A 26,886-nucleotide genomic window follows, 5' to 3' on the forward strand; every position below is an offset into this window, starting at 1 on the left:
AATAAAGAAATTTCATTGTAGCATCCCTTGTTAAGATACAGCCCCTTAAAGGGGGCACATAAAATTTGTATAACAATTTTTTTCACAAGCACTAAAAAAGTTACAATATTAAAATTAACCTGACGTTTTGTACTACCAAAAAAACACTTAGCCAGAAATTTATTTGGTTTACCCCATGGTTGTCAGGGGTGGAAAACGCAATCCCTAAAATTCATTTCCAATGTAACTTTTTGTCTTATTATTTGTTTACCATTTAAAAATGTATTTCCGATAGCCTGTTTCATTCTAAACAAAAAATGTCTCTTGGGTTTTTTTGCCCAAAATAAACCAGTTCGCAGCAAAACATTATTTCAGGATACATAGATACATAGATACATCGTCATAAATGCGAAAATACGAAACTAATCTATCTAGTAGGGCGCTATTAGCGATAGTGACAATTAAATTGGTATGACGCTGTCAGTTTGTGAATTTTCGAAATTGAATTAATACTAATTGTGTGTTGTTCTGTTCTTAATTTGTTACTTTAATAATTCACTTGTTACTAAAATGGCATACACAAATGAGGAAATGGCTGATATGCATTACGTTCACGGTCTGTCGCAAGGGAATGGGTTAGAAGCTTTCAGAAGATATGCTGAAATGTATACTCAACGGCAGCATCCTTCACTGCTTCACTTTGCTTCATCACTTCATCAACGATTACGAGAATATGGTTCATTCGACAAAAGAACGCAGGATTGTGGTCGCCATCGAGAAGTACGAACACAGCTTGAGGAAGCAGTACTTAATTTGATTGAAGAACAACCTACTACCAGTACTAGAAAGATTGCTTTCCAGCTAAATGTTGATCATATGTCGGTATTTCGAGTTTTAAAGGAACAATTCTTATACCCTCACCATCTGCAACGAGTACAGACACTGTTACCACGAGACTTTCCGAACCGTCTTGAATTTTGCAATTTGATGCTGGAAATGATTAGAAGAAATTGTGACTTTCTGAAGACGATTGAATTCATAGACGAATGTAGTTTTTCTCACGCTATTGTCGAAACTAACAATCAAGAACAGTTTTCTCTTAACGTGTGGCTCGGAGTTATTGGGGATGATTTAATTGGGCCTCATTTTCTATCTCCTCAATTAAATGGTGAGGCATACGTTCAATTTTTAAGAGAAGTGCATCCAGTACTGCTGGAGGAAGTTTCTTTGGGCGTCAGAAGGAATATGTTTTTAATGCATGATGGGGCTCCCGCCCATTTTAGTCAAGTAGCACGTCAGCATTTAACTGAAACATATGCAAATCAGTGGAGTGGTCGAGGAGGACCACAGAACTGTCCCGCTCGATCCCCGGTTCTCAATCCTCTCGATTTCTCTATTTGGGGCCATTTACAGCATTTGGTTTATCGTACTCCTGTTCGCGATGTAGATGACTTAAGAAACCGCATCATCGATGCGTGCAGGGTAATCAGAGAGACTCCAGGAATATTTGAGCGAATACGTGGCTCAATGCGCCGAAGTCTAGACGCATGCGTAATGTCTGAAGGTAGACATATTGAACATTTACTACATGTTGTGTGTTTAATGCAGGTACTAACTATAAAATAACAATAAATCCAGTTCGCATTTATGACGATGTATCTCTGTAGTTGTTCGTAAAATAATGTTTTGCTGCGAACTGGTTTATTTTGGACAAAACACCCAAGAGACATTTTTTATTCAGAATGAAACAGGCTATCGGAAATACATTTTTAAATGGTGAACAAATAATAAGACAAAAAGTTATATTGGAAATTTTTAAGGGTTGTGTTTTCCACCCCCTTACAACCATGGGGTAAACCAAATAAATTTCTGGCTAAGTTTCTTTTTGGTAGTACAAAACGTCAGGTTAATTTCAATATTGTAACTTTTTCAGTACTTGTGAAAAAATTGTTGTACAAATTGTATGTACCCCCTTTAAGGGGCTGTATCTTAACAAGGGATGCTCCAATGAAGTTTCTTTATATGAAAGATCCTATCTTTTTTTCGATGAGGAATCATCTCCTTGAATGTTTTACACTTATTCAGTTACACCCTGTATACACTGTGTAATGTGCTTGTGAATGAAAGCTTGTAGGTACTTGAAAATATGTTATGGTGTTAATTTGTTCAAAATATGTTTTTTTTCCGCTAACCAGCTGTCGCACCCCTACAAACGACAAGTCGAAACTTGTGCGAGCTAAGGACTAACAAGGTCTTGGAGGTCTTACCTTTCGACTCGTGTTTTTCAGTATCAATTTATTGTAAAACGCTTTCATAAATGACTTTTTTTTGGTAGACTCATTTCTATATCCGAACCTCTGGTGTAGAATGATTTCAACACAAACATTGTTGTCACACACCAGGAGTGCAACATTCTTCTCGACGACATTCATCCTCATATACAAACACATCCACTGTTCAACAATCTTCTTCAACAAAGAAAATTGCATTCATGGTGTGTGGGAACAATGTTTCTTCAGTTTATAAATGACCTTGATAAGTTTATAATAGAAACCGAATTTTTTTCCTTTTTTGAAGCTACCCCTTGAAGGCTTTAGAAAAGATTCTTGCTGGAAAAATTGAAAAAAAAACTTATATTTTTGATGAACAATCAAATATGTTGAGAAGTGAAAAACATAATTGAAGCATTGAGTTTTTTCCCAAATATACAGTTTTTTTTAAATTTCTTGTCTATTTGTTTGAAGGTGGTTGACAATGTTTCGTGGTGTATTTCATCAGTTCGGACTTCCATTGTCTAATATAATATAAATTGATTTGAAATCCCTGGAAGAATCTGTAAAAAAATTAAAAAAGATAAACCAAAAAATAACAATTTTATTGAACAAAAAACTGAAATTACAAAGAAATAACATACAAGCAACAACCAAAAAAATAAAAAAATAGAAATATTAATACAAGCTGAAAATTAAAAAATTAAAAAATATTATTAACAAAAAATGAAAAATAAAAATTAATAGATTCCAAACAAAAGTTACGTCACGACGTTTTGATTGTTAGTATCCACAATCGTCTTCGGGTGATAACTAGACTTATTCCTCCGAGATCTGACTATTTATAGGTCATTCGAGTGCTTTCACCTATCCCCTCTTCCCTTTCTCCGCTTCATTGGTTTTAGCGGGAGTTGGTCGTTTTCCGCTTGATTAGAGGTTTCCATATGTTACGTACCTCTACGCTAGCTTGGCTGAATGCGTTGTTGGACAACATATACGCGGCTTCTTTGAATTTTCTCCTAAACCAGTGTTCCTCCTTGTGGATGATTTCAGCTTGAGCCCACTTGATGTTATGTTGATAAGTCCAAACATGCTCTTCTATTCCGGATTTGCTGGTTTCTCCTTGCTGTGTGTGTTTCTTGTGCTTAGCAATGCGAACTTTCAATGACCTCTTAGTTTCACCGATGCATGATTCTCCGCACTCGCAGGGTATCCGGTAAATGCAATTCTTGGAATCGCAGTCCGCGTTTGGTGGCCTGGTTTTCGCGAGGCTGGTACGGATAGTGCTCCCAGATCTGAAGCAGGTCCTGATGTTATACTTGAAACCAATCCAATTACAATTGGATTGGTTCCAAGTATAACACAACCAGTACAATTACTGGTTGTGGCGGCTTCTCTTCCTTGTGGAGTTCTTGCTGTCTTCTAGCTAAAGCCTGTTCTACCATCACTCTGGAGTAACCATTCCGTTGAAGGTCATTTTTGATGATGCCTAGTTCCTTTTCGAGACCCTCCTTTGTATTTCAGAGCCCGAAAGCACAGTCTAGTAGAGTCTTGATGATTCCTCTCTTAGTCGATTGATGGTGGTTGGATTTCTGGCTCAGATACTGTCCTGTGTGAGTGGGTTTTCGATATACAGATGTTTCCCATTTAGAATCGGTTCTCTTCACCAATACATCTAAGGAAGGCAATTCGTTGTAGACTTCCTTCTCTATTGTGAAAGTGGTTGAAGGACTTACGTTGTTGATGTGCTTCAGGAAAGTATTTAATTCTGCATTCCCATGGTTCCATATTATGAAGGTGTCGTCTACGTATCTCAACCAGACTCGGGGCTTTTTGTGGGCATCTTCAATGGCCAGAGTTTCAAACCACTCCATGTATATATTGACTATAACCGGTGAAAGTGGCGATCGGGAGTCCCTCCTCTTGCGTAAATAATTAGTCCTTCAATTGGAGGTAACAGTTTCGTACACAGCATCGTAGAAATTCCATGATTACTTGTATCGGTAAGTTTGTTCTATCTTTCAGGTCCCCATCTTCGGATAGCTTTTTTTGTATGATTTGAAGTGCTTCTTCGACAGGAACGTTGGTGTAGTTTCAATTTCTAACATCAGCAATGGAGAACGAAGAGCCCTGAACGGGTTACGTAGAGACAACACCATCAAGATCTTACCTGCAGATAAGGGAAACGCTACTGTTGTGATGGATACTGATCGCTACGAACAGAATATCGAAGAGGTGCTTCAGAAAGGAAAATACATGAAGATCGTAAGAGACCCTACTGCATCAATTGAAAGGAAGTTGTACCAGACTTTGAAAAAACACCAAATCTATTTTTCGGAAAAAAAGAGATCATCGCTAACGCCGCACCACAGTAAGCCCCCTCACTTGTATGGACTTTTCAAAATCCACAAAAAGGATGTTCCGCTCAGACCGATCATTAGCTCCAGAGATTCAGCCACTCAGAACTTGTCCAGATTTTTACTACCAATAATTGCACTACCACTGCAAAGAAAAGCATCATCTTTTGTGAAAAAGTCAAGGCATTTTGTTGAACTGCTAGATGAAATCGAAGTAAAAGAGCAGAATCAACTGATCATTTTCGACGTGGAAACGTTCCTGTCGAATAAGCACTTCAAATCATACAAAAGAAGCTATCCGAAGATGGGGACCTAAAAGATAGAACAAACTTACCGATACAAGTAATCATGGAATTATTAGGATGCTGTGGACGAAACTGCTACTTCTAACTGAAGGACGAATTCTTTACGCAAGATAAGGGACTCCCAATGGCTTTAGGCTTAAGCTAGAAGACAGCAAAAGCTCCACAAGGAAGAGAAGCCGCCACAACCAGTACTTGTACTTCCCTACATCAGAGGATTATCGGAAAGGATAAGAAGGATTGGGTCCAAGTATAACATCAGGACCTGCTTCAGATCTGGGAACACTATCCGTAGCAGTCTCACGAAAACCAGGCCACCAAACGCGGACTGCGATTCCAAGAATTGCATTTATCGGATACCCTGCGAGTGCGGAGAATCATACTTGGTTAAATGCGTTGTCCAACAACGCATTTAGCCAAGCTACCGTAGAGGTACGTAACATATGGAAACCTCTGATCAAGCGGAAAACAACCAACTCCCGCCAAATGGTCATCTCCCGCTAAAACCAATGAAGCGGAGTGAGGAAAGATGGGATAGGTGAAAGCACTCGAGTGGCCTATAAATAGTCAGATCTCGGAGGAGTAAGTCTAGTTATCACCCGAAGACCATTGTGGATACTAAAAATAGAAACGTCGTGACGTAACTTGGTTTGGAATCTTTCAATTTTAATTTTTCATTTTTTGTTAATAATATTTTTTAATTTTCGAATTGTATTAATGTATCAATTTTTTTTTATTTTTTGGTTGTTGCTTGAATGTTATTTCTTCGTAATTTCAGTTTTTTGTTTAATGAAATTGTTATTTTTCGGTTAATCTTTTTTAATTTTTTTACAAATTCTTCCAGGGTTTTCAAATCAATTTATATTATATTAGACAATGGAAGTCCGAACTGATGAAATTCTTGTTTATTGCTGCGGTCTTTTGTGTGGAAGGCTTGCACTTTGAATTTCCGACATTCAAATATTGACCAATCAACTAGAATATTTTCAGTATACTAAATTTTCCATTGTGAATGAATTTATTCATTCAAAATCTCCTCCTAAGAAAAACTTTGTCATTAAAATTGTGTTTGAAATTTGTTTTGCGTGTTTTTATACTATAACTCACTCGAACCGCTAGGTATATCTATACTAATCTATATTAATTAATGTTTTAAAACGACTGAACAGATTTAGATGAAACTTTACATAAATGAGCCATAAATACAATTGAATTGGATAGTTTTTTTACAATACGCATTTCAGAATATCTGTCATATTCTTCTAAAATTTAAATCAGGAGTTACTGTATATAGATCATATCTATAAATATGAAAATTATGATATATTCATATATTCAGGTAACACTTTATTGTGAGATTTTCGCTGGATATTGAAACACGTGTTATGATTTTATAAACCGTTCATCGAAAATGTCACAACAAAATATCACTCGAATACGTTGGGGATTTTCATTATCTGCCAATTCAGTCATAAAAATTATTAAATGTGAAGTACATTTCATCATACATCCATCGTTATATAATATATGAAAACATTGCCGATCAATGTCAATTTGAATATATCAAAACGACTTCATTTCATGAATTGAATATAATTTTTTTGTAATTCTGCTGTCGATGAGATATAACAAAAAATTTATGTTTTACAGGTTCAAGTATGGCCGAAGAAGTCATATCCAATAGAAAAGGTGAGTAATCTTAAATTGAAATATATCATTTTTATGAAATAACTGAGTTTCTACTATCATATGTAGTGTATTCCAGTTATAACAAGCCACCCTGAATAAGCTGATATTGAGACTATGAAAAAATCGTGAAAAACCTCCACTTTGGTTTTCAGGGGAACATATTTCTACGTAAAAACAATAACTTTTATCAGTTTCACGTCAATAAATCCAAAATGAAATTATTGTGTCTTGATGAAAGTTACACTTTTTATGATAATAATTATACAATTTTAACACCATACGAGTAAATTTCAGTCAAGACGAGATTCACTATACGCAAGTTTCATCAGTAGGTACATCAAAATATTCTTCAATGTCTTTCATATAATAGTAGGTTGTTACAAAACCTAATGAGATTGCTGATTCATTCTGGTGAAACCGGTAGATTTAAAAAAACAGTTACGATGCAATATTACCTCTCGGAAAACAGGTGGCTCATAAATTATCACTAGCCAACAAATGAGAAAAAAAAATTGTGACTAATATTATAATGGCTATACATGAGAGTTCAAAGCATCCTGACTGTGACTTCAACATCAAAAATTTTTCATCACGTAAAGATTTTGAGTTTTAGTTATTTTTTTTATACAAAAATTTTCACATATTATTGGGAAATATAAGATCAAAACAAGAAAAAAACAATATATTTTAAGGATAACAGACTTTATTTACAATACATATGAAAAAACATCCAAATGAAGTCTTTTGTGCATAACCTTTTTGCAAATACACATCCGTCTTTCAAGCGAATCTTGCAGTGTGCAAGGCTTATTAAATTGAGACCTCAAAGAAATGAGCGGATCAATATTTTTACAGACAGCAAGAGCGCACTAGGGGCTCTGACAAACCCGAAGGTGACATCAAAACTGGTCTGGGAATGCCATGAAGAACTGAATGGACTTGCAAACAGGAACAAATCAACTTTGTACTGGGTGCCAGGGCATTCAGGAATCACAGGTAATGATAAAGCTGATGAATGCGCTAGACGCGGATCATCAACTTCATATATAGGTCCTAAACCAGCTCTGGGGGTACCAAAATTATTGGTACGAAACCAGATTAGGACATGGACCAATAAGAAGCACACAGAGTACTGGACAAAAGTACCTGGCAACAAACACAGTAGAACCTTCATTAGGGAACCTTCATAGTAGAACCTTCATTAGGGAACCGTCCGAGAAAAGAACTACTTCGATATAGTAGGGATCGGCTCAGAATAATTACAGGGTTACCAACCGGTCATTGTCCGCTTAGAGCACACCTGAATAAAATGGGGCTGTACAACGGAGAACGTAGGAAGGGAACGAGAGAACGAGACTGATGGAATGGGTGTCATGAGAAGATGGAAGAATAAACGCAATAAGCCCAAGAGGCTGCAGTGTTTTCTGGAGACTTGGACTAAATGGACAAGTCAGACAGCTCACAAGGTACAAAAAAAAAAGAATAACACACTTTATTTACAATACATATGAAAAACCATTCTAATGAAGTCTTTCCCTCATAAGGAACAATTCTTTTGAAAGAACTCCACGCAGCTAATTGAAGTTTACTTAATTTTTGATTAAAGTGTTGATCACTTAGTAGTTTTATAATTTGTGGCCCACCACGCAACACCTTCTTTGTCTAATGCTTTTACAAAATTTTTCATTAACCCCAGTTAAATGTGTGATGGAGGTAACAAAACATTTTTGGGATTAACAAGAGGTATATTCTTCACGTTAGCTTGACCTGGAATATATTTATCTCTCGGGGGCCATTTTTTTACTCGATAATGGCTCTGTGTTGCCCTTTTCCAAAAGCAAAGAAATCAGAAAAACTTCGTAAATCCGTCCTGAAGACCTAGTAATAGTCATATGACTTTTAGGTCACCACATATTTACCACTTATACGTATTATAACTTATTGCATTTAAAGTAAGTGACATATTTTCGTGTGTTTCCTTCATGGCAACTGCATGTGCAATAGGAATAGAGGGTCTTTGTTACCATTATGCAGCAAAACGGCTTTTGAACTTGTTTTAGACGAATCTATAAATAAACGCCATTCGGTATGTGCAAATCCTAATTTTTCCATCACACCATTTGGATTTACACAAACACATATTTTATTCTGCATAGTAAAAAACGAGGATAGCTCATGGTTACGGTTCCTAAATATTGTAACTTTGGTTTTAGGGGCTAGTAAATTCCATTGTTGTAATCTAGACCCTAATAGTTCAGCATTCTCTTTGGACAAGTGCAGGTCCCGAACTAGGTCATTTAATTCAGGTTGTTCGATTGAATGGGGTGTTCTTCCTTCACTCTCAGGAAAATAAGGACCGTCTTTTTCTGGCACATCATGGGAACCTGCCTGGTCATACATACATTTCCAAATCTTCCCCCCAATTTGCTGGAGGTGTTGGAGCTGGTAAACCTTCTCCATGAAGAACCGGCCTTCTTGCAGAAGAAATATCCGGACATTCAATTTTGTGTTTGCTCTTTCTTGAAAAACCAGACCAGTAACATTTGTTGTAATGATTTGTTGTTTCTCGCCAAATCATTGGAACTGCAAAAGGCATAGAAGAGCTGCACAGGTTTGGCAACATACTTGAGGAGTCCAATCCCAATCTTGATCACCATCAACACATCCAAAATACTTATGGTAAGCTACTTCGGTCTTTGATTATTTGGCCGTTTCTTCGATTTAGAAGTAAACTGACCACATATATAGCAAAAACTATCTGCGGGATTAACGCAGCCACGATTCTGTACTTTGGGCATTTTTGTACTGTTACGTACGTCGAGTTCAAATATGTGATACTGCGTTTACAGGATTCAACTTATTTTCTTCACAAAGATAACACTATTATAATATTCTTAATATTCGAGTGTTTGCTCACCACGCTTCTCTAATACTAACTCACCACTACTCGCGTTAAATCCATATTGATGATCCGATTGTCAACCTGCCACTTTTATAGCGGTTCCATATTTCTGGTATTTTCTGGAAACTTCGAGTATCGGAGAAGCAGCGCGGCGTTACAAGTCTCATATACAACGGAAGCAGATACTGGGCAGAGCCGCTGTGTTGCCAGATTTTTAACAATTTCCTCAATTTAGGGAAAAAGCAAAATCGGAATGTCGTTAAAAAAATCTTACGTGTTAGGAAATTTTTACTATCATTTTCGCATTTAGGGACTGTAATGCATTTGACATTACAGTCGTAAATTGGCTGTAAACTAGTGATTAATGCTTGGCATTTTATGAAAACAAGTTTAACGATGGTGAGTGAATAACTTCTTGTTGGTCGTTTAAACGGAAACTTGAATGTTTGCGTTTATTGATTTCCAGAGATTCCAGCAGGTTTCATTTTTGTCCTTTAATTTCTGTATGCAATATGCCGTAGTTTAAAAATCTGTTTTTCCGTTAATCAGCTGTCGCCCCCATACGAACAACAACTCTCAGAAGTTGAGAAATTTGTGCAAGCTAAGAACTAACGAGGTCTTACCTTTCAACGTGTGATTCCTAACACGTCCATGTTGAAATCGTGGTTCTCTGAAAGGTGGAAAGCATAGGCGGAATTGATTTTCTTCAGTTCAAAACTTCTTCATTGTTCAGAGATTTCCGTTTTGAAAATTCTTGAAGTCCGTCCAATATAAACTTTTAGGCACGAGCAATTATTACTTATATTATACTTTTTATTCAAAGCAGTCACTGTTTTATAACACGGTGTGTTATACGTGGTGTGATAACCTACAAATTCGAGTGACGCACTGGTTAGCTCAACAACATCGTATTTGAAGTTTTTTATTTTACGAAAAGCTAACTTTAATGAACAGTTTTTGAAAGTTTCATCATTGAAATCAATTACAACATCATCCGAATTTCACAAGAAACACTTTTTGGTCATTTTTTGACAACAATAAATAGAAGAACGTTTTTTCAATTTTTACTATAGCGACAAGCTACTCCAAAATGATGCACACCATTTACGAGTCTATCGCTAGTTTTTTCATTTTCACGGACAAATAGCATGCGTACTCTCTTTTATTCAATGGACGAACTACACACATCTGCAATGCTGCTATACTACTACTGTGATGGTTAGCCCCGGTTGCAGAAAGTTATAGTGAATCTTACCAGCCGCTGACCACTATACATGGCCTTTCTTGGTGGGTTTTCGCCTTCTGAGGGCCTGGGTGACACATTGGTGCGTAACCACTGCCCTGAACGTCTTCTGCTGTGGTAAAGGATCCACTTTTCTCACACGTGACGATCCGATCCAAAAAAGGATCTTTTTTGTTGCGCAAAAGCAAAGAAGAACAAACCTCAACAATTTCTGTCGATCTGTCAAATAATGGGGCACCTACTTTTCGAGCTTTCTGACCTTTTCAATACGTTTCAAACCATCAAAAACCGCATGGGAGATGACGCCCAGTTCTTCCTTCATCCCAAGCACCGTTTGTGATGGGTCTCCACCAGGGTCCTCAAATCCTCTTCCTGGATTACTGTAGGTCTACCACTTCGGAGCTTATCTTCAAGGCTAAAATTAAGACATCTTATAGAAATAAGCTGAAAAAAGCAAAGAATTAAAATTGGAAGAAAATAAACAGCATCAATGTATATAGTACAAAATTCTCCATCGATCAGTATACACCACGACACAGTAGAATAAATATTTATTGAGATATGAAGCTGCAAAAACACAACAGTGAAACGGACAAAACTTTTGAAACCAACTAATAGTTCAAAATCAAATACAAAGTTGAACATTTTTTTTAACATTGCTTATCATTTTTTTTTTCAATGACAAAACACGAGCACTACAGGAAAATCCTTAAGGCGTTCTCAGAGCGGTGCCTGTGCGAAAGTAGTGATTCACATTGGATTTGAATCGCTGAAGATTAAATCAATTTGGAAAAACGTCCTCAGGAAGTTTATTCTACATAAACGTCGTTCTCCAGATGAAAGAGTTCTTAAACAGTGAAGTTCGAGGTGTACTGAGCTGAACCTTAAAACGATGAGCGTATTTCTGATATGTACCGCTCTTGGTAGAATCAAATGTGCCAAGTCACTTGAACACTTCCCGTGAAAGTATCTATAGAAGAGAGACAAATCTCCAACCTTTCTTCGATGATCCAGGCTATCAAGGTTGCACGTGATTGTCGCGTCTCCAATCAGGCGGATGGTTTTTTTCTGGATGGAATCCAGCAACTTCAGGGTATGTTTGGGGGCATAGCTCCATACATGAGAACAATACTCCAAAGAAGGTCTGATCTGAGCTTCATAAAGCATCAAAAGTTGTTGAGGTGTGTTTAGTTTTCTGGTTCGGAACAGTGTTCCAAGCTTTTGCGAAGCAGCCTTTGCAATTTCAGCGACATGATTGTGCTAAGACATATTGGTGTCCATTTTAACCCACAACAAACTTATCGAAGCAGAAAGAATGTAAAAATATAACAGGGTTGGATTTTGAATTCAAAGACCGTTTAAAATTTTTGATATGTTATGGGGATAGGTTGGCTGGCAAGAAGTTGATTTTACGTAGTAGTGGTTCCCTATAAAAGATAAAGTTAACGTGTTTCTAGATTCTGCCTCAATGTTAAATGACTCATTCAGGGTAGCTAATTTTAACTAGAACGCACTGATATGAAATCTGCATATACGTAAGATATGTAGATATGTGTTCAAACAATTCCAAATTGAAAAATGTATTTTGTATTTGTATAATTTTATTTTTAAATAATAATTGATTTTCAGAGGGCTTGATTTATTTCATGTTGAGATACAACTTATCATCTATAGGATCCATGGTTTTGTCAGCTTGCAAAGAAAATAACCCAGAGATTGCAAACGAAGTAGAGGTAAAGTATTTATAGGGTGTGTTAAAGAGAAATATAGTTAATGAATGTGAAAGAGAATGTGAATGGTAATCATTATTCAACATTTTTATGCGCATACGAAATGGAGTTAATTGTTTTCAACGTTTATCAAGACTTTTTAAGGGATTTCTTTAACATTTTCAAATAAGGTTATCGTTTACTTCGAAATTATCGTTCCTGTTGCTGTGATAAATTCGAAATATACATAAACCCTAGTCACTAACTGTCACTCGCTATCTGCCACATTGGTTTTTAGAAATTCATTAATATCATCAATTTTCCGAGAAAGTAATTTGGAAAGTTGAACCTCATACAATTTTATAACCATGTACCAAAATTTCATTAAGCCAGGAATAAACTGATTTATTTTTGCTATTTTTTACAAATAATAGGTAGGTACCCTGAAAACAAAAGTCCACTGCCACTTCATGTGCTTCATGCGTGTTCTGTTTAAAATCTGTTTAAAATCTGTTTTTCCGTTAACCAGCTGTCGCACCCCTACGAACGACAACCCTCAGAAGTCGAAACTTGTGCGAGCTAAGGATTAACGAGGTCTTACCTTTTAACGTGTGATTCCTAACACGACGATATTTTTTATAAATTACAGTTTCATATTTGAGCAACACTCTCGAATTGTATTATCTAAATTCTAAGTATTGACTGACCGTAAATGGTCTAGTTTTATAAACTTTTTGTTTCAAATAACACCATTTCACGTGGGGGTTGTTGAATTTGACGATCGGAATGGCCTATAATATTATTACTCAGTCCCGCCTTTTGTCTCGGGATATTAGATTGCTGCATCACTTTGCAGTATCAGTTTGGTGATGGTTTGGTGATACATTCGGCCCGATATTTAGGTTCATTTTATCCAAAACCTCTCTTTAGTTAGATAAAAAATTTGCTAAACATCAACTGCTGTCTTTCCCTGAAAACAATGTCCAACTACTTGATTGCCAAATATTCCGCATCATACATTGTATTTACATAATTAGGTTGTGAATATTAGATGAGTTTGTAATGAAATATAAGGTACGTGCTTATTTTCATTATTATTATTTACGTTCAGTAACATTTGTTGAGGATTCACATATACACGTGCGCAAGCCAACCGTGAACCCTTGGAAAAGGACCAGTTCTTGACATAAACTTGAAGAAGATGTGTGCACATATCGTTTTATTCTCAATTGTTGTTGGATATATTGTTGCCAAAATTTTCAATCTGGTTGGAGTATTTTGAAGCCAGACACATTTCCTGTATCCAGACAAGGTGAGCGGTTCTCAACATTATTACAAAACCAGGATTTTCTTAGGACCAACATCGGCAATATTAAAAACATAGGTACTAATCCGTTCATTTCACAAAACGTTACATGGAAATCTTCTTCTCTTTCTCATTGGAACCAAAAAGAAAACCCCAATCTAAATCACGTATTTATGAGTTTCATTTTTCTGTTGAACCCAAAGATGGTGTTATTAAAATAAGAGATGTCATCAACTTTTCTCCAAACATTGAAAACCTGATACAGTTCGTGGCCAAACAAGCAGTGGGATCGTCCAGTCGAAATCTCTTCTGTATATAGGGTTCCGATTTTTTGGTGTGTGTAATTTGGGAGTGTTCTCATCTCTAAGGGTAACACCCCATCTGGCAATTTTTGATTAAATTATCCAAACGCACGCCACTGCATGTATAAAACGAGCCGAACGCTCATAAACTATTTTGTTTGCGATAAAAAATAAGGAGGACCCGGTAAAGTATTATAAAGCCGCTTATATCTGCTGTGGCGAATCAAAACGTAATCACAACATTTTGTTGTTGTTACTATTATAAAACATAATAAAGTCTAGTTGGCCACTTTTATCTCACATACAGACTCCACATTGGCTCCACAATGAGGAACACTGGAGTTATATAAGGTCAATAAGCACTGTTCTATGGTTATGTGAGGCCCAAACTTCAACATGGGGCGTTGATTTGGTATTCCATTTATACTTCTCACATACAACAAATCGAAGCTTTTCTTAGGAAGTTGTTGAAACTCTTGATTTTTCGCATTACGGGAACTTGCTACGAAAGGGGTATTAATTTTTCTATCCCCCTGAACCTTCGTTGAATACATATCAACTCTTCATCACGGTTACGTTCCTGAAAAAAATATTCAATATGTAGCACAACTGATTTGCTATACTCCTAGAAAATCATTTTTTCTGTATCTCGTCTCAACTCCAGAAACGAAATAAACATTGTATTGTCAGAATAAAAACACAAAATTAAAACTTCAAATATCTGTAATAATGTTATAACTTCAAATACGTATGTAACAGTGTGGTATTATAAAATTTCCATGAAGTTTACTCAGAACATGTTAACTGCATCTTTATGTCATATTTTCAGCATATTTTCTTCAACATTGAACTGAAAATTTTAGAAATACAGTACTACCTATCTATCCATAATAATAAGTGAACAATGTTCACAAACATTTTTCATTTCCAGACGCGTTTCGTTAACACCGTAGCTTCTTTGTTAGAACTTAATATTACACACTAGGTTACAATTCTTATACAGGGTGTTTCCTAACTACGGTACAAAACTTCAGAGGATGACTCGTTAGGTCGTTTTAAGGTTCCTATGAACATGTCCGGAGTAGCTTCGTTTGTGAGATTGAGGACGTTGAAGTTAAAAAAACGGTATTTATAAAATATCATAAATATCCGTATACCGATTTGGTTGAAGTTTGCTACAATTATTTGAAGTAATAAGGCGCCTATTAAGCCCGAACAAGATTGAAATTATTAGGTCCAGTGGCGTCTCAGTGGGCACCACATCCAACAATATTGAGAAAATAAATACTTTTTTGTAGTTTTTAATTTTTTTAGATTAAGCAACTCAAAATACAACTTTCTCGTCGCCTGTGTTTTCTTTATATCAAACTTCGTTTTCGAGAAAAAAATTACTTCTAAAAACTATTTTACTATAGTGTGTAATATTCATTAATACCACGGTAGCTACGGTGTTAGCGAAACGCGTCTAGAAATAATAATAGTAATAATGATAATAATGGTTTTTATTGATGGTTCCATACAATTACAACCAATCAAATGGCAGGATTCAATATCTGCGTATGATAAATCATCGCAGAGATTGCTCTTCCAGCCAACCGTAAGAACAAAAGAAAAAGAACAGTATGCTATCAAGAACAGTGCAACAGTATATACAGCGAAATAGAAATACAAAATATATATATATATATATATATATATATATATATATATATATATATATATATATATTTTTGAGCTTGGAGCAAGGTTGATTGATTTCGACATAATTCCATTAGTTGGATATTTTTTTATCTTTCGTTTGAAGTTTCTTAATAGCAGAGGTTTATATTCAATGGGAATCCGATTATATGAGTAGGCAATATGGTAAGTGAAAGATCCGCGAAAATGTTTGTGAAAATTGTTGAATTATTATCATGGATAGTGTTATTAATTTTCATCAAGTAACCAATTAGTCCATTCATGACTATCTATCTATTTAAACCCCACTCTGAAATACATACAAGCCGATAAGTCTGATGCATATCTTCTCGACTATCAAAGTAAGACAACAAACACTCTTGTTTGTCAGTGGCTCTTGTTTTGAAAACTATTTTCACCTCAGTTAGTGAAAGAACCAGTGACTGCATCAGCAGGTCGATATGATTTTACTAAATATCTGTCAGCATAAAAAACAACGTTATTAAAAATAGATAATGAAATAGGAATTCTTCTTTGTTCATATTGGGATAATTAAGGTTTTGGTTTTCCAAAGCAAATTGTTAATAATGAAACTAGAAACATTTTATGATCAATTCTCGATGAATCGAAGAGACCACACGCACTAACAACTTTCAAATAATTGTTCCACATAAACTCATTAATGTTTCATACGCCCGCTTCTTAAAGAAACAAGAGTAATTGAATCGGAAAGTAAATATAGTCAGTGTATGTGAATTGGAACCGTGATATTGATAAGATCGAGTCAAGTTCATTCATGTATTCATAAAAAATTCTTCGTCTTGAAGATATCTGCATTTTGAAGGACAACCGTGTCGGAACTTTTTTCTTCGTCAATAAAAGTAAAGTAAAGGCAAGGTCAGGGATAATAAAATAACAAATGAGTCAACCTCTACACTATTTCGTCCTCCTATCTCTTCAAAGGTTCATTTGGCAGCAGAAACTTTCGAGTGGCATTTTGAACAGACATCACATCCCGACCAAAAAAAAAAGTGACCCGTTTGAAAAAATCAAGACAAAATTATTTTGCGTATCTGAAAAAAGGATTGTGGTCAAATCACTATTTGTGATGCACTGTTTGGAACCTTTGGTGTAGTAATAAATATTACAGGAGTTTTATCCCAACACCAAACCGTTATTTTTGACACCTCGACACATGTTTCGATTACCAAGTGATCATCTTCAAAAGGAAGGTTAAACTAATTATATATACAATGTTGTCCTTATTTTTAGGTATCATAGATACCTATGCTGGGTGCCTGCATCTTAATTGTCTCAAATATATTTTACTATGTTGCCTTATCTACTAGGTGTTGAAAATAATGATTTGGTGTTGGGATAAAACTCCAGTAATATTTAAATCAATATTTGATAATGAAAAAACTATATTTTTTGTTCATCTTCATAACAATACAGACACTCCAAATAGGGTTTCATTGAAAATAGGGAGATTAAGTATATCAACTTTTTTATGTTGTTTTTGATTTCACTTCTGAACCGCTCGGTGTAAAACATAATAATATTTCATTCCATTTGAAAAACCAGACTCATACACCATGCTTCTATCCCAAAAAAAGCCCAAAATTTAATAGGAAACATTTTTTTGAACTTCTTATGAATGCTCGTTGTGACACACACACACACACACATACACACACACACTGAATGAACCTTCCGTCTCTGCAACTGCAACACTCTTCCGGATGCACGTTTCAATAACCAAATTAGGGTCATTAGGAGATAAACTGTACTAATGCCTTAACTCCAACTTCGCATATTTATATCTAGTGGGACATTTACAGGAAATTAGATGAACTATAGTGTTCATATAATATAATGCATCTCCTGATGACGCCAACTTGATTGGTAGAACACGCATCGAGAAAAGAGTTGCAGTTCTGATGTGGGGGAAATATAGCAGCATGTACAAAACTAAATGATGTTTTGAATTTTGAACATTTGGACGTTTCCCATTTGATTCATTTTTTTCAAAGTCTTTTGAATATAATTTCAAATTATGCCAAATATAAACCGACTTCATTTCAGAATGACGCTATGGAAGTTTTGAAATGCTTGTCCGCCAAGAAGGAAAAACCTAATTACAAAACATTGATCGAGTGCTCCAAGGATATAGCGAACAAGACTGAAAAATGCTTGAATGAAAAATATCTTCCTAAATTTTTGTTGGATTTTGCAAAGGTCAAATATGAGGCGGGTGATCTGGCAATTAATTCTGGTGAGTATAAGATGTGAAATATTCGAAATGAACCTAAACTCACGACAGATTAGCGATTATTAGATAGATTAGAATTATTAGATATCCACACAAAATACTCGTATGAAAGTAGGTAGGTAGGTCCAAAGTGAATAGGTGGGGTCAGGTTAGCTGCAAGCAAATAAATAAATTTTTTCAACCGAGCCGAATACTTTGTTTGGTGAGTGATCTCTCAGGTCAACAGACTTCAACATCTTGAGCAATCATCATTATGGCTTTCGGAAACAAAAATCAACAGGCGACCTTCTCTCGTATATCACCCATATTTGGAATAACGCAATCGAGGAACAAGGCCTTTGACCATGTGTGGCATGAGGGTTTGCTGGCTTGTCGGATCATTTTTGTGTATGGCACTTCAGCTTCCTGAAAGAACGTTCCCTGCAAGTGGGCGTCGATGGATATCTCTCGAATACTTTCACCATCAACGCTGGTGTTCCCCAGGGATCCATATTGTCTCCAACCCTCTTTTTATTTTATATCAACAACTTTTTGATAAAAAACAAGAATCCAATATATTGCTTTGATGACAACATCACTACACTTGTCTCGTCATTCCATTTGGATTCCAGGACGTCAGCTACGGAGGCACATCTTCACCGGCAGCAGGAGGTTGCATGTCTTGATTAGGATTTGGAAGTGATTTCGAATTGGGGTGAAAGTAACCAGGTTCACTTCAATGCCACGAAAACCCAGGCATCTGTTTTCTCCAAAAAGATAAATGTCTCCGAACCGGATATAATAATGTCAGATCAGACAATTCCTCTTTCTGCTTCGATAAGGTTAAAATTGACACCAATATGTCTTGGCACAATCATGAACTGGAATTGCAAAGGCTGCTTCTCAAAAGGTTGGAACACTGTTCCAAACCAGAAGACTGTACACACCTCAGCAACTGTTGATGCTTTATAAAGCTTAGATCAAACCTTCTTTGAAGTATTGTTCTCGTGTATGGAGCTCTGGCGCCAAACAGACCCTGAAGTTTCTGGATTCCATCCAGAAAAGAGCTATCCGCCTGATTGGAGACGCGAACATTACGTGCAACCTTGATAGCCTGGAACATCGAAGGAAAGTGGGGGATTTTTCTCTCTTCTATAGATACTTTCACGGGAAGTGTCAAGTGACTTGGCACATTTGATTCCATTGAGAGCGATACATATCAGAAATACGCGACGGACTGTGGCTACTCATCGTTTTGAGGTTCAACACAGTACACCTCGAACTTCACTTCACTCGAAGTCTTTCATCTGGAGAACTGCGTTTATGTGGAATAAACTTCCTGAGAACGTTTTTCCAAATGGATTTAATCTCCAGCGATTCAAATCCAATGTGAATCGCTACTTTCGCACAGGTACCCCTCTGATAAGGCCTTAAGGATTTATTTTTCTGTAGTGCTTGTGTTTTGTCCTTAAAACAAAGAGTGAGAAGATGCCAAACGCTGAAAACCTGTTCCGATCCGGTTATGAAGAATTAACCAAAGTTGACAGACCATGGTACATTTTCTCCAATTCAATGAGGACCTAATCGGCGGTCAATCTGCGACTACCTTTGTACCTTTGTCAGTTAGGTCTTTAAAAATCTGTTTAAAATCTGTTTTTCCGTTAACCAGCTGTCGCACCCCCTACGAACGACAACCCTCAGAAGTCGAAACTTGTGCGAGCTAAGGATTAACGAGGTCTTACTTTTTAACGTGTGATTCCTAACACGGAATCTGCGGCGTATTTCAGGAAGACGCTTTCCTATGGCCGCAGGGTACTGACTGCATCCACCAGCATGAAGACGTTCTTCTTGAGACGCTCTCCTCTCGAGTGACCTGTAGCCATTCAGGCCGGAATGTGCAGCTCTGGAATCGTGACAATGGACCACCTTCTCAAATATCCTCTTCACCAGCCATAGTGGCATATTAAAAAGATTCCAGTTGACTAGATAATATTGTGGATGTGGAACATTCAAGCTGCAAGATTCTCACATCTGACGATACATTAGATTAAGCCATGCAGACCTTTTTCGCTTCTGGTTTTTCTCACGGCGAGACTGTTTCCTTTCCTGATGCAGATTCTGCTTCTGTGCCTCAAAAATTCATGGTATTCTGCACTCGACGAGGTGATAGGTTTGTTAACAGGATCAATTGTTGGACAACTGACAAGCTCTTGCTCTTCCAAGCAACAAAAGAACAGCAACAGCCCTTGCTTGATAGTCCATAAAAGTTTCCACGAGTAGGGAAAGAGGGCTCATCACGGCGGCACCGCACTTTATCTTGATAAGGCTTTATGTACCGAGAGGGCACCTGGTATTTTTAGTCATTCATCCTTTCGATTCGGATACACACACCTCAGGATGAGACGTCATTCAGAAGGAGTCTTATCTCTATAGGTGATACTTCACCCGATGGGGGTATTGTAATGCTCCTCCTTGCAGAAGGGGTATAAGAATACAAAAATGTCAAAGTATCCGTGTGAATAAAATTACTATTGTTACTGTTTGTTCTTTGGTTCGTAACTTTTGTTATGTCTTGTTTGGACCAGTATAGTTGTTGAAAGGTTAATCGCAATTTTTTATAGTCACATCGTACATCGTTTTCGATCATTAATTTTGTAGTGTGGCAGAGATTATAAGGTTCAGAGTAGAATTTTAATTACTAATAAAGTTATTTAAGCTGTTGGTAATCTGTAACTAACCCTAACTCTAATGATACTAGCTTAGGTAGGGCTTAAGTATTATGCTTACTGATTGTTTCTGATATTAATTTGACTAGGTAAACTTGACTGCTGCAAATTTTGAGATAATGGTGATATGATGCCTCAGGTGTCTCTCCCCATCAGACATTTTTGATTTGAAGTAATAAAAATGAAAACAAAATCCATATGACAGCCAACCCAACTCTTCCAACAATCACAGATCCGTTAGTAATAAATATCGATGCATTCCCACTTCTGAGTTCTTCATGAGTCCACATAGATTATCATTAACCTTTTTATTTTTGTACGTTTTTTTAATTCACCTTATATTTGTTATAGATACTAAAGCTTGTTCAGAAGTGCTCAATACGGGAGTGCACGACGAAGAAATTCGAAACTGTGTAGCAAAATATGACAATGGCGGCATACCTGCATCAAAGGCTGAGCTATGCGAGTAAGTTGAATCAATTGATTCCTTCATATATAGATAGATAGACAGATAAATGGATGAGTACTATTCCGATCATTCACATTTTTTGTTTATTTTGGCGGGATCGATTTCCAGGATCATTAGCACGATCTATTCAAAATCATGGATGTTCAGCCTATTGGGCATCGTCAGTACCGGGCAGACGGTCCTCGATTGAAGACAAAATGAGAAAAACCAAGAAAGTACTTGATAAAAATAGCTGCGTAAACGCAAGCGAAACATAAGTGTAACCACCTATTGGTGTTACACCCAAGACAACTTGCCAAATTTTTATGTCAGTGTTGCCTCTTAAATTGAAATCAATATGGAAATGATCAGAATGGTACTTATTAATTCATCTTTTGATTTTCATCTTTTCATTTCATCATACATATTTATATATATATATATATATATATATATATATATATATATATATATATATATATATATATATATATATATATATATATATATATATATATATATATATATATTATATATATTGTGTATATATAATTAAAATACCAAATATATTTTTATTTTTCATAATTTTGTCATTTTCATAATCAATCTCCTTTCATTGAAGTTGAAGTTTTCATATCTTTTCAATTTTGTTTGTATACTTTTTACAGGCTTATCATTCCTGCAGCGAAATGTGTCACAGATGCCCTGAGGAACCACTGCGAAAACAATCCTTCTACTACTGAAATCTATAACAAAGCAACTAAAACCTTCAGCAACCTTTGTAAATCAGAAAATTGAAACAATATTTTCTTTTCTATCTAAAATTTGGCATTAAATGACAATAATATCATAACTCATTTTTCAAATTTATTTTTTTTACTACACATGCTAAGAATTGCACGTTGAAAGGTAAGTAATCCTCGAACTCAATTATTTCCACAATACCAGGCATCACCGTTCATATCAGGTATAGATCAAAATGTCAGGGAAAATATATATAATTTTACGAATTTGTATTAAGCCCCCTAGTCTTCTTCTTGTGCGACAGAATCTCGAAATTCTTTCGTTTGAATTATTTTTCAGACCCTATACTGAAGTGATTGAGGAGTTTCTTTTGACGAAAATTGTTTTGGAACACAAACCTCAACACACTACTCGACGCGCGTTTCACCAACCACGTTTGCGTCTTCAGGAAACACTTTCACTTTCAGACACACAACGATTTCGGCTAGAAATTCGCGGGAAATTTTCTCGTGAAATTTCCCGCTTATTTTAACTTAGCGATTCATATAAAGATAAGCAATCGGTTGTTTGAAATGGGACCTTTGTCACTGCTTATGCTATTTCCAGAACTTCGAAAGCATCCAAAAATCTAGTGTCATGTTCCGATCTCAACAATTTCAGAGTTTTCATTTATTATATGACCATTCTCCAAGGCGTCTTCAGCGACACCAGATTTTTCCGAAATCGAACATATGCAATGACTTTTTCCCAATATCGTATCTTTCTTTACTCGAGCGGAACATAACAATTCTATGCATAAGAAAGTGAACAGCACAAAAAATGGGAGGACTGTCCATTGTCCATAACACAAAATAACAGAACTGAACTTTCTTATCCATACGTCCCCCTTGAGTTGTAATAAATGACCTTCGGGTCTGAATTAGTCGATCCCTATATACTAGTAATTATATGTGATCCTAAATATATAATAATTATCTTAAAGATTTCCGCACAATAAAAATACACCCCCCTATATATGGTATTGTTCAGCCGAAGGTATTACTTTTGAATTTAGTTTGGTAGCGCGAGAGTTTTTGTCAGCAGATCAGAACAAATTTGAAATCCGTTCTGATCACACGGATGGAGAATTAGTGGGTGACTTGGTCAACAGATGAAATTTTTAGCTTTCTATCTTCGCAGAGCGGGAAGAACTTGGTTATGCCACCAATTAGGTATATCATCAGAGACTGGATTCAGCCACGGCTTAAATGCGTGGTCTTTAAAAGGTATGTGGGAATGAAATAATATTCGCAGAGTTTCCTCAAATCACATTTATTGATGAATAAATTAGGTGGAATAATGGGCTTGTTTCATCTCTCTAAGTACCGTAGTTTTCCCGTAATTAATTATTAAAAATCGAATGTGGTGGGGTGGTGACGTCACGCCCCTATTCCCGCTTCTTGCTCGATTGACCAATAAGAATAATAGAAAAAATTAACATTGCCAAATCGTAAAATTTACGAAATCTATAATTATCAATTTAATTATGGAAATGTATATGAACCCGTTGACGTTTCAATTAATGAAAAATTCTCCACATGGAATAAAATGTACACGAAAAATCATGTTTGCAAATAAATTCTATATCTAAAATCAGTACACAAAGTCGATAGATCACAAAATATTTACCTAAACCATGATTTTATGCATTATTTAATAATATACAGTTATGAAAATAAAAAAATATAGCAAACTGGATTGAAGAATCATTTCAAATATTCAATTTGTTCTACAATCCTCAATCTGTACAACTGCAATTTATTATAAAAAAAAGATTCCTACATATATACCTCTTTCTAATATAGCTACTAAATTCAAGCGTTATAGGCTCGCTTGGGTAATCTGTTGAATCTTCCAAAACTTGAGAGGAAGGTTGAATGAGGTCAAGTATAGACAGAATTGATTGTACTCTAACTGATCCAACAAAAGCTTCTAAGGTAATAATACCATTAATCATATGATAAAATTTAATTAATTTTGTTTCATACTTTCAGTAACAGGATTAACTCCAGATAATATTTTCTGTGGAGAATACTTGAAGTTGAAATAAAAAAACTCTGTCACCAAATTCACTATTTTCGTTCCCCTTTCATTTCTAGTCACTTTTTAAATGATTTCTATAAAATCTTGAAAGAGTAGTTCTTTCTTTTCAATACTTTCACCCATTTTTTTTTCTCATCATTTCATCCTTTGGGAACCTAAACTCATTATATGAAATAAATCACTTATAAACCAATGCGCTTTCTGTTTTCTTGTGCCTTTCCGCACAATTAAAATCAGCACAAGAATGCACCATATTAAATTTCAAATATATCTCTGAAACACTTTCAAAACATACACAAACTAAACTAGATGAAAAAACGAATTGTTCCTACGCGAGCTGTCAGCTAAGAAAAAGTTGAAACTCAATGTTGCAAAAACAACCAGATTGGATCCGATATGACATACATTTTCAATGCCGAATAAACCAATAAATTGTGATATGGGTACTCCATTTTCCCGAGAAAATGAACGATCAATTAAAATTTTCTGTAATTATTCATTTATTTTTTTTAGAATAAAGCCAGCAAACAAAAAAATATACAATAATAAGATCGCTCGAATCCACGAATTAAGCATAAAAATGGACAATAATATTTGCCTTGATAACTGATATAGTACAAGTTATATCTAAATATAATTGAACGAGCTGTATTTCCAAATGGTTTTCAAATGTTCATGAACCCTAATAAAATAAATCAATGATGCATTCAAGCCACCCACCAAAAAATAAATTCAACGTTACTGGTATATTAGCCATATTGTCATCCAGTCAGCCAGCGCCCTAGTCACAGAACACCCTAATCTGTGCCCTAGTGTATGCGACAATGTGCTCTTTCTAATGTCAATGGTTTCCACAACCTTCGTATTTTTGTTAAAATAATTTGAAAATGAATGTTGAGCCTAGTTTTGTTAAAGCTGACTCCCAACAATTTACCAAGAGTCGATTTTGAAATGATCGATGAATTTTACTTGAAAAATTTGCAATATTTTGGTACCGAAATGAAGAATGAAATATTGAAACGGTAGGTAGTATATTTAGTAGGTCCCTTTTATTTATACGACATTCATTTCAGACTTTGTCTTTTATCGAAGGATGGAAAGTTTTGATTTAATTTTTATTCTATCTTGGCAAAGGAGCAGTATGGTGACTGAAAAGAGAAGAAAAAATGTACAGAGAAATGTAGAATTACTCCAGAACATATCAATCTAAAAATAACCTAAAAAATATTTTTCGGAATGTAAACTAATGACACGGAATATGCAGTAAAATAGGTAACCACCGAGACCTATGTTTTACAAAAAAAGTTCTGTAATCATATAATTGTAACAGTTGTATTCACACCGAGTTGACAACAATAACAACAAAAAATGGCGTCTGTCAAATTGGATCATCAGATATGTGATTGGATATTAAAAACCAATACACTTGGCAACTCCGCTCTAGACACGATCAATTTTATTGGCCAACAGACACGCAGCCAATTTATATTCTTGTTTTGTGAATTATTTTTTTTTCTGCAAATATAAAGAGATTTTGGGACCGATTAGGCTTGATAAGTATAATATACCCCTAACTCGATGACTGAAGTTTAAACCTAAACAAAGCAATATTGATATTATTCTCTCATATCTGATTTACTGAACATTATTCAAACTGTGTTCAATTTGAAAAAAAAAAGAAATATGTAACTATAACCATGTGAAAAAATATAAACAAACAAATTAAAACAATATGAGGAACTATTAAGAGACCCACTTAATCGCTCCTCCCTGTATAATGTAAGAAAAATGTTATAACCATCTTATAATCCAATAATGAAAAAGGGAACCCGATTCGTAGCTACATGATAAATTTCCAACAGTACCCTAGGTGCCAATTTGAAATTGTAAAACACATACGCATGCAATAACATATACAATATAGAGTAAAATTTATAAGATACGCTCACCAACTAATCGTAGATGGACTCTCCTGAAGTCTCCAACAAAAGACACTTTTTTCCGAAACTGTTCCAAACTTTTGCCAGGAACTCGAAAATGTTCCCTCAATCAACTATACCGAAATAAACCGCGAATAAACACCAGTACCGAAATCACTTCGCGAATTTCCTCAATAATTTTGCTAACTCTGTAGGCAGTCCAACTGACCCAATTCCGAGTTGGTACGCTCCTGACTTTTTACCTCAAGTCAGCTAGCCAAATAAAACAGGAATAACTCCCAAATATAGAGATCACTTTTCGAAAACATATTTCACTCTATTCAAGAATTTCACAAAGTTCTGCAGGAAATTCAACTGGCCTACTTCTGATTTCGTACGCTCCTGACTTTTTACAAGTCAGCTATCCAAATAAAGCGCGAGTAACTCCCAAATACCAATATTATATCTCGAAACAGTGACTTGAAATATTTCAATTCACTCAAAACTTCCTCCTTCCCCATCCCTTTATCTCAGTTCAACTAAACCACGAATATTTATCAATACTGGAATCACCTCGCGACCCAGTGTCTTGAAACACCTAGCACCTCAGTCCCTTCAAGAGCATTCCCAGCCATTTTCCCAAAGGGGCCAACCGCCCCGGTCAGCAGCCCCCAAACGACCCTGATGGGGTCCACGTACGACTGACTTGATTCTTTCCAAAACTTTCCACCTTAACTCTGTTAGGGGATGGAATTCAAATTATCTCAGAAATATTCCTACCAATCATAAAGAGTCTGAAATTATTTCAAAACCTAGTATTCTCAACGTTCTCTACATGTCCGGACATAAGTCCGCAAGAATTACCAATATCATTGTCTATAAATCCTTAGACAATGCCAATATATTCCCGCTATTTCTAATGTCGCGAGCCTGCTACTGATATTTATATGTCACTGCAGGGGTTATTTTTAAAATGTCCA

General features: G+C 35.7%; 2 protein-coding genes across 2 annotated transcripts in view; both read left to right on the forward strand.

The window, feature by feature from the left end:
- The window catches only part of LOC111507211 (uncharacterized), a 46,161-nt gene extending 24,143 nt beyond the window's left edge, over nucleotides 1-22,018 (forward strand). The window contains exons 2-6 of the mRNA XM_074181180.1: nucleotides 6,559-6,597; nucleotides 12,372-12,475; nucleotides 17,822-18,011; nucleotides 21,065-21,179; nucleotides 21,830-22,018. Of these exons, the coding sequence (XP_074037281.1) occupies nucleotides 6,559-6,597; nucleotides 12,372-12,475; nucleotides 17,822-18,011; nucleotides 21,065-21,179; nucleotides 21,830-21,959 (578 nt within the window). The 3' untranslated portion in view covers nucleotides 21,960-22,018. The remainder of the gene's footprint in view (nucleotides 1-6,558; nucleotides 6,598-12,371; nucleotides 12,476-17,821; nucleotides 18,012-21,064; nucleotides 21,180-21,829) is intronic.
- Nucleotides 57-3,516, forward strand: LOC141485125 (histone-lysine N-methyltransferase SETMAR-like). Its single transcript, XM_074181179.1, has one exon. It carries the CDS (start codon nucleotides 550-552, stop codon nucleotides 1,603-1,605), a length of 1,056 nt encoding a protein of 351 aa, XP_074037280.1. The 5' UTR covers nucleotides 57-549; the 3' UTR covers nucleotides 1,606-3,516.
- Nucleotides 22,019-26,886: the final 4,868 nt, after the last annotated feature.

The sequence above is a fragment of the Leptinotarsa decemlineata genome, unplaced genomic scaffold (genome assembly GCF_025532065.1).
Source record: "Leptinotarsa decemlineata unplaced genomic scaffold, Ldec_3_MD MMD2_tig00026307_RagTag_RagTag, whole genome shotgun sequence".
NCBI lineage: Eukaryota > Metazoa > Arthropoda > Insecta > Coleoptera > Chrysomelidae > Leptinotarsa > Leptinotarsa decemlineata.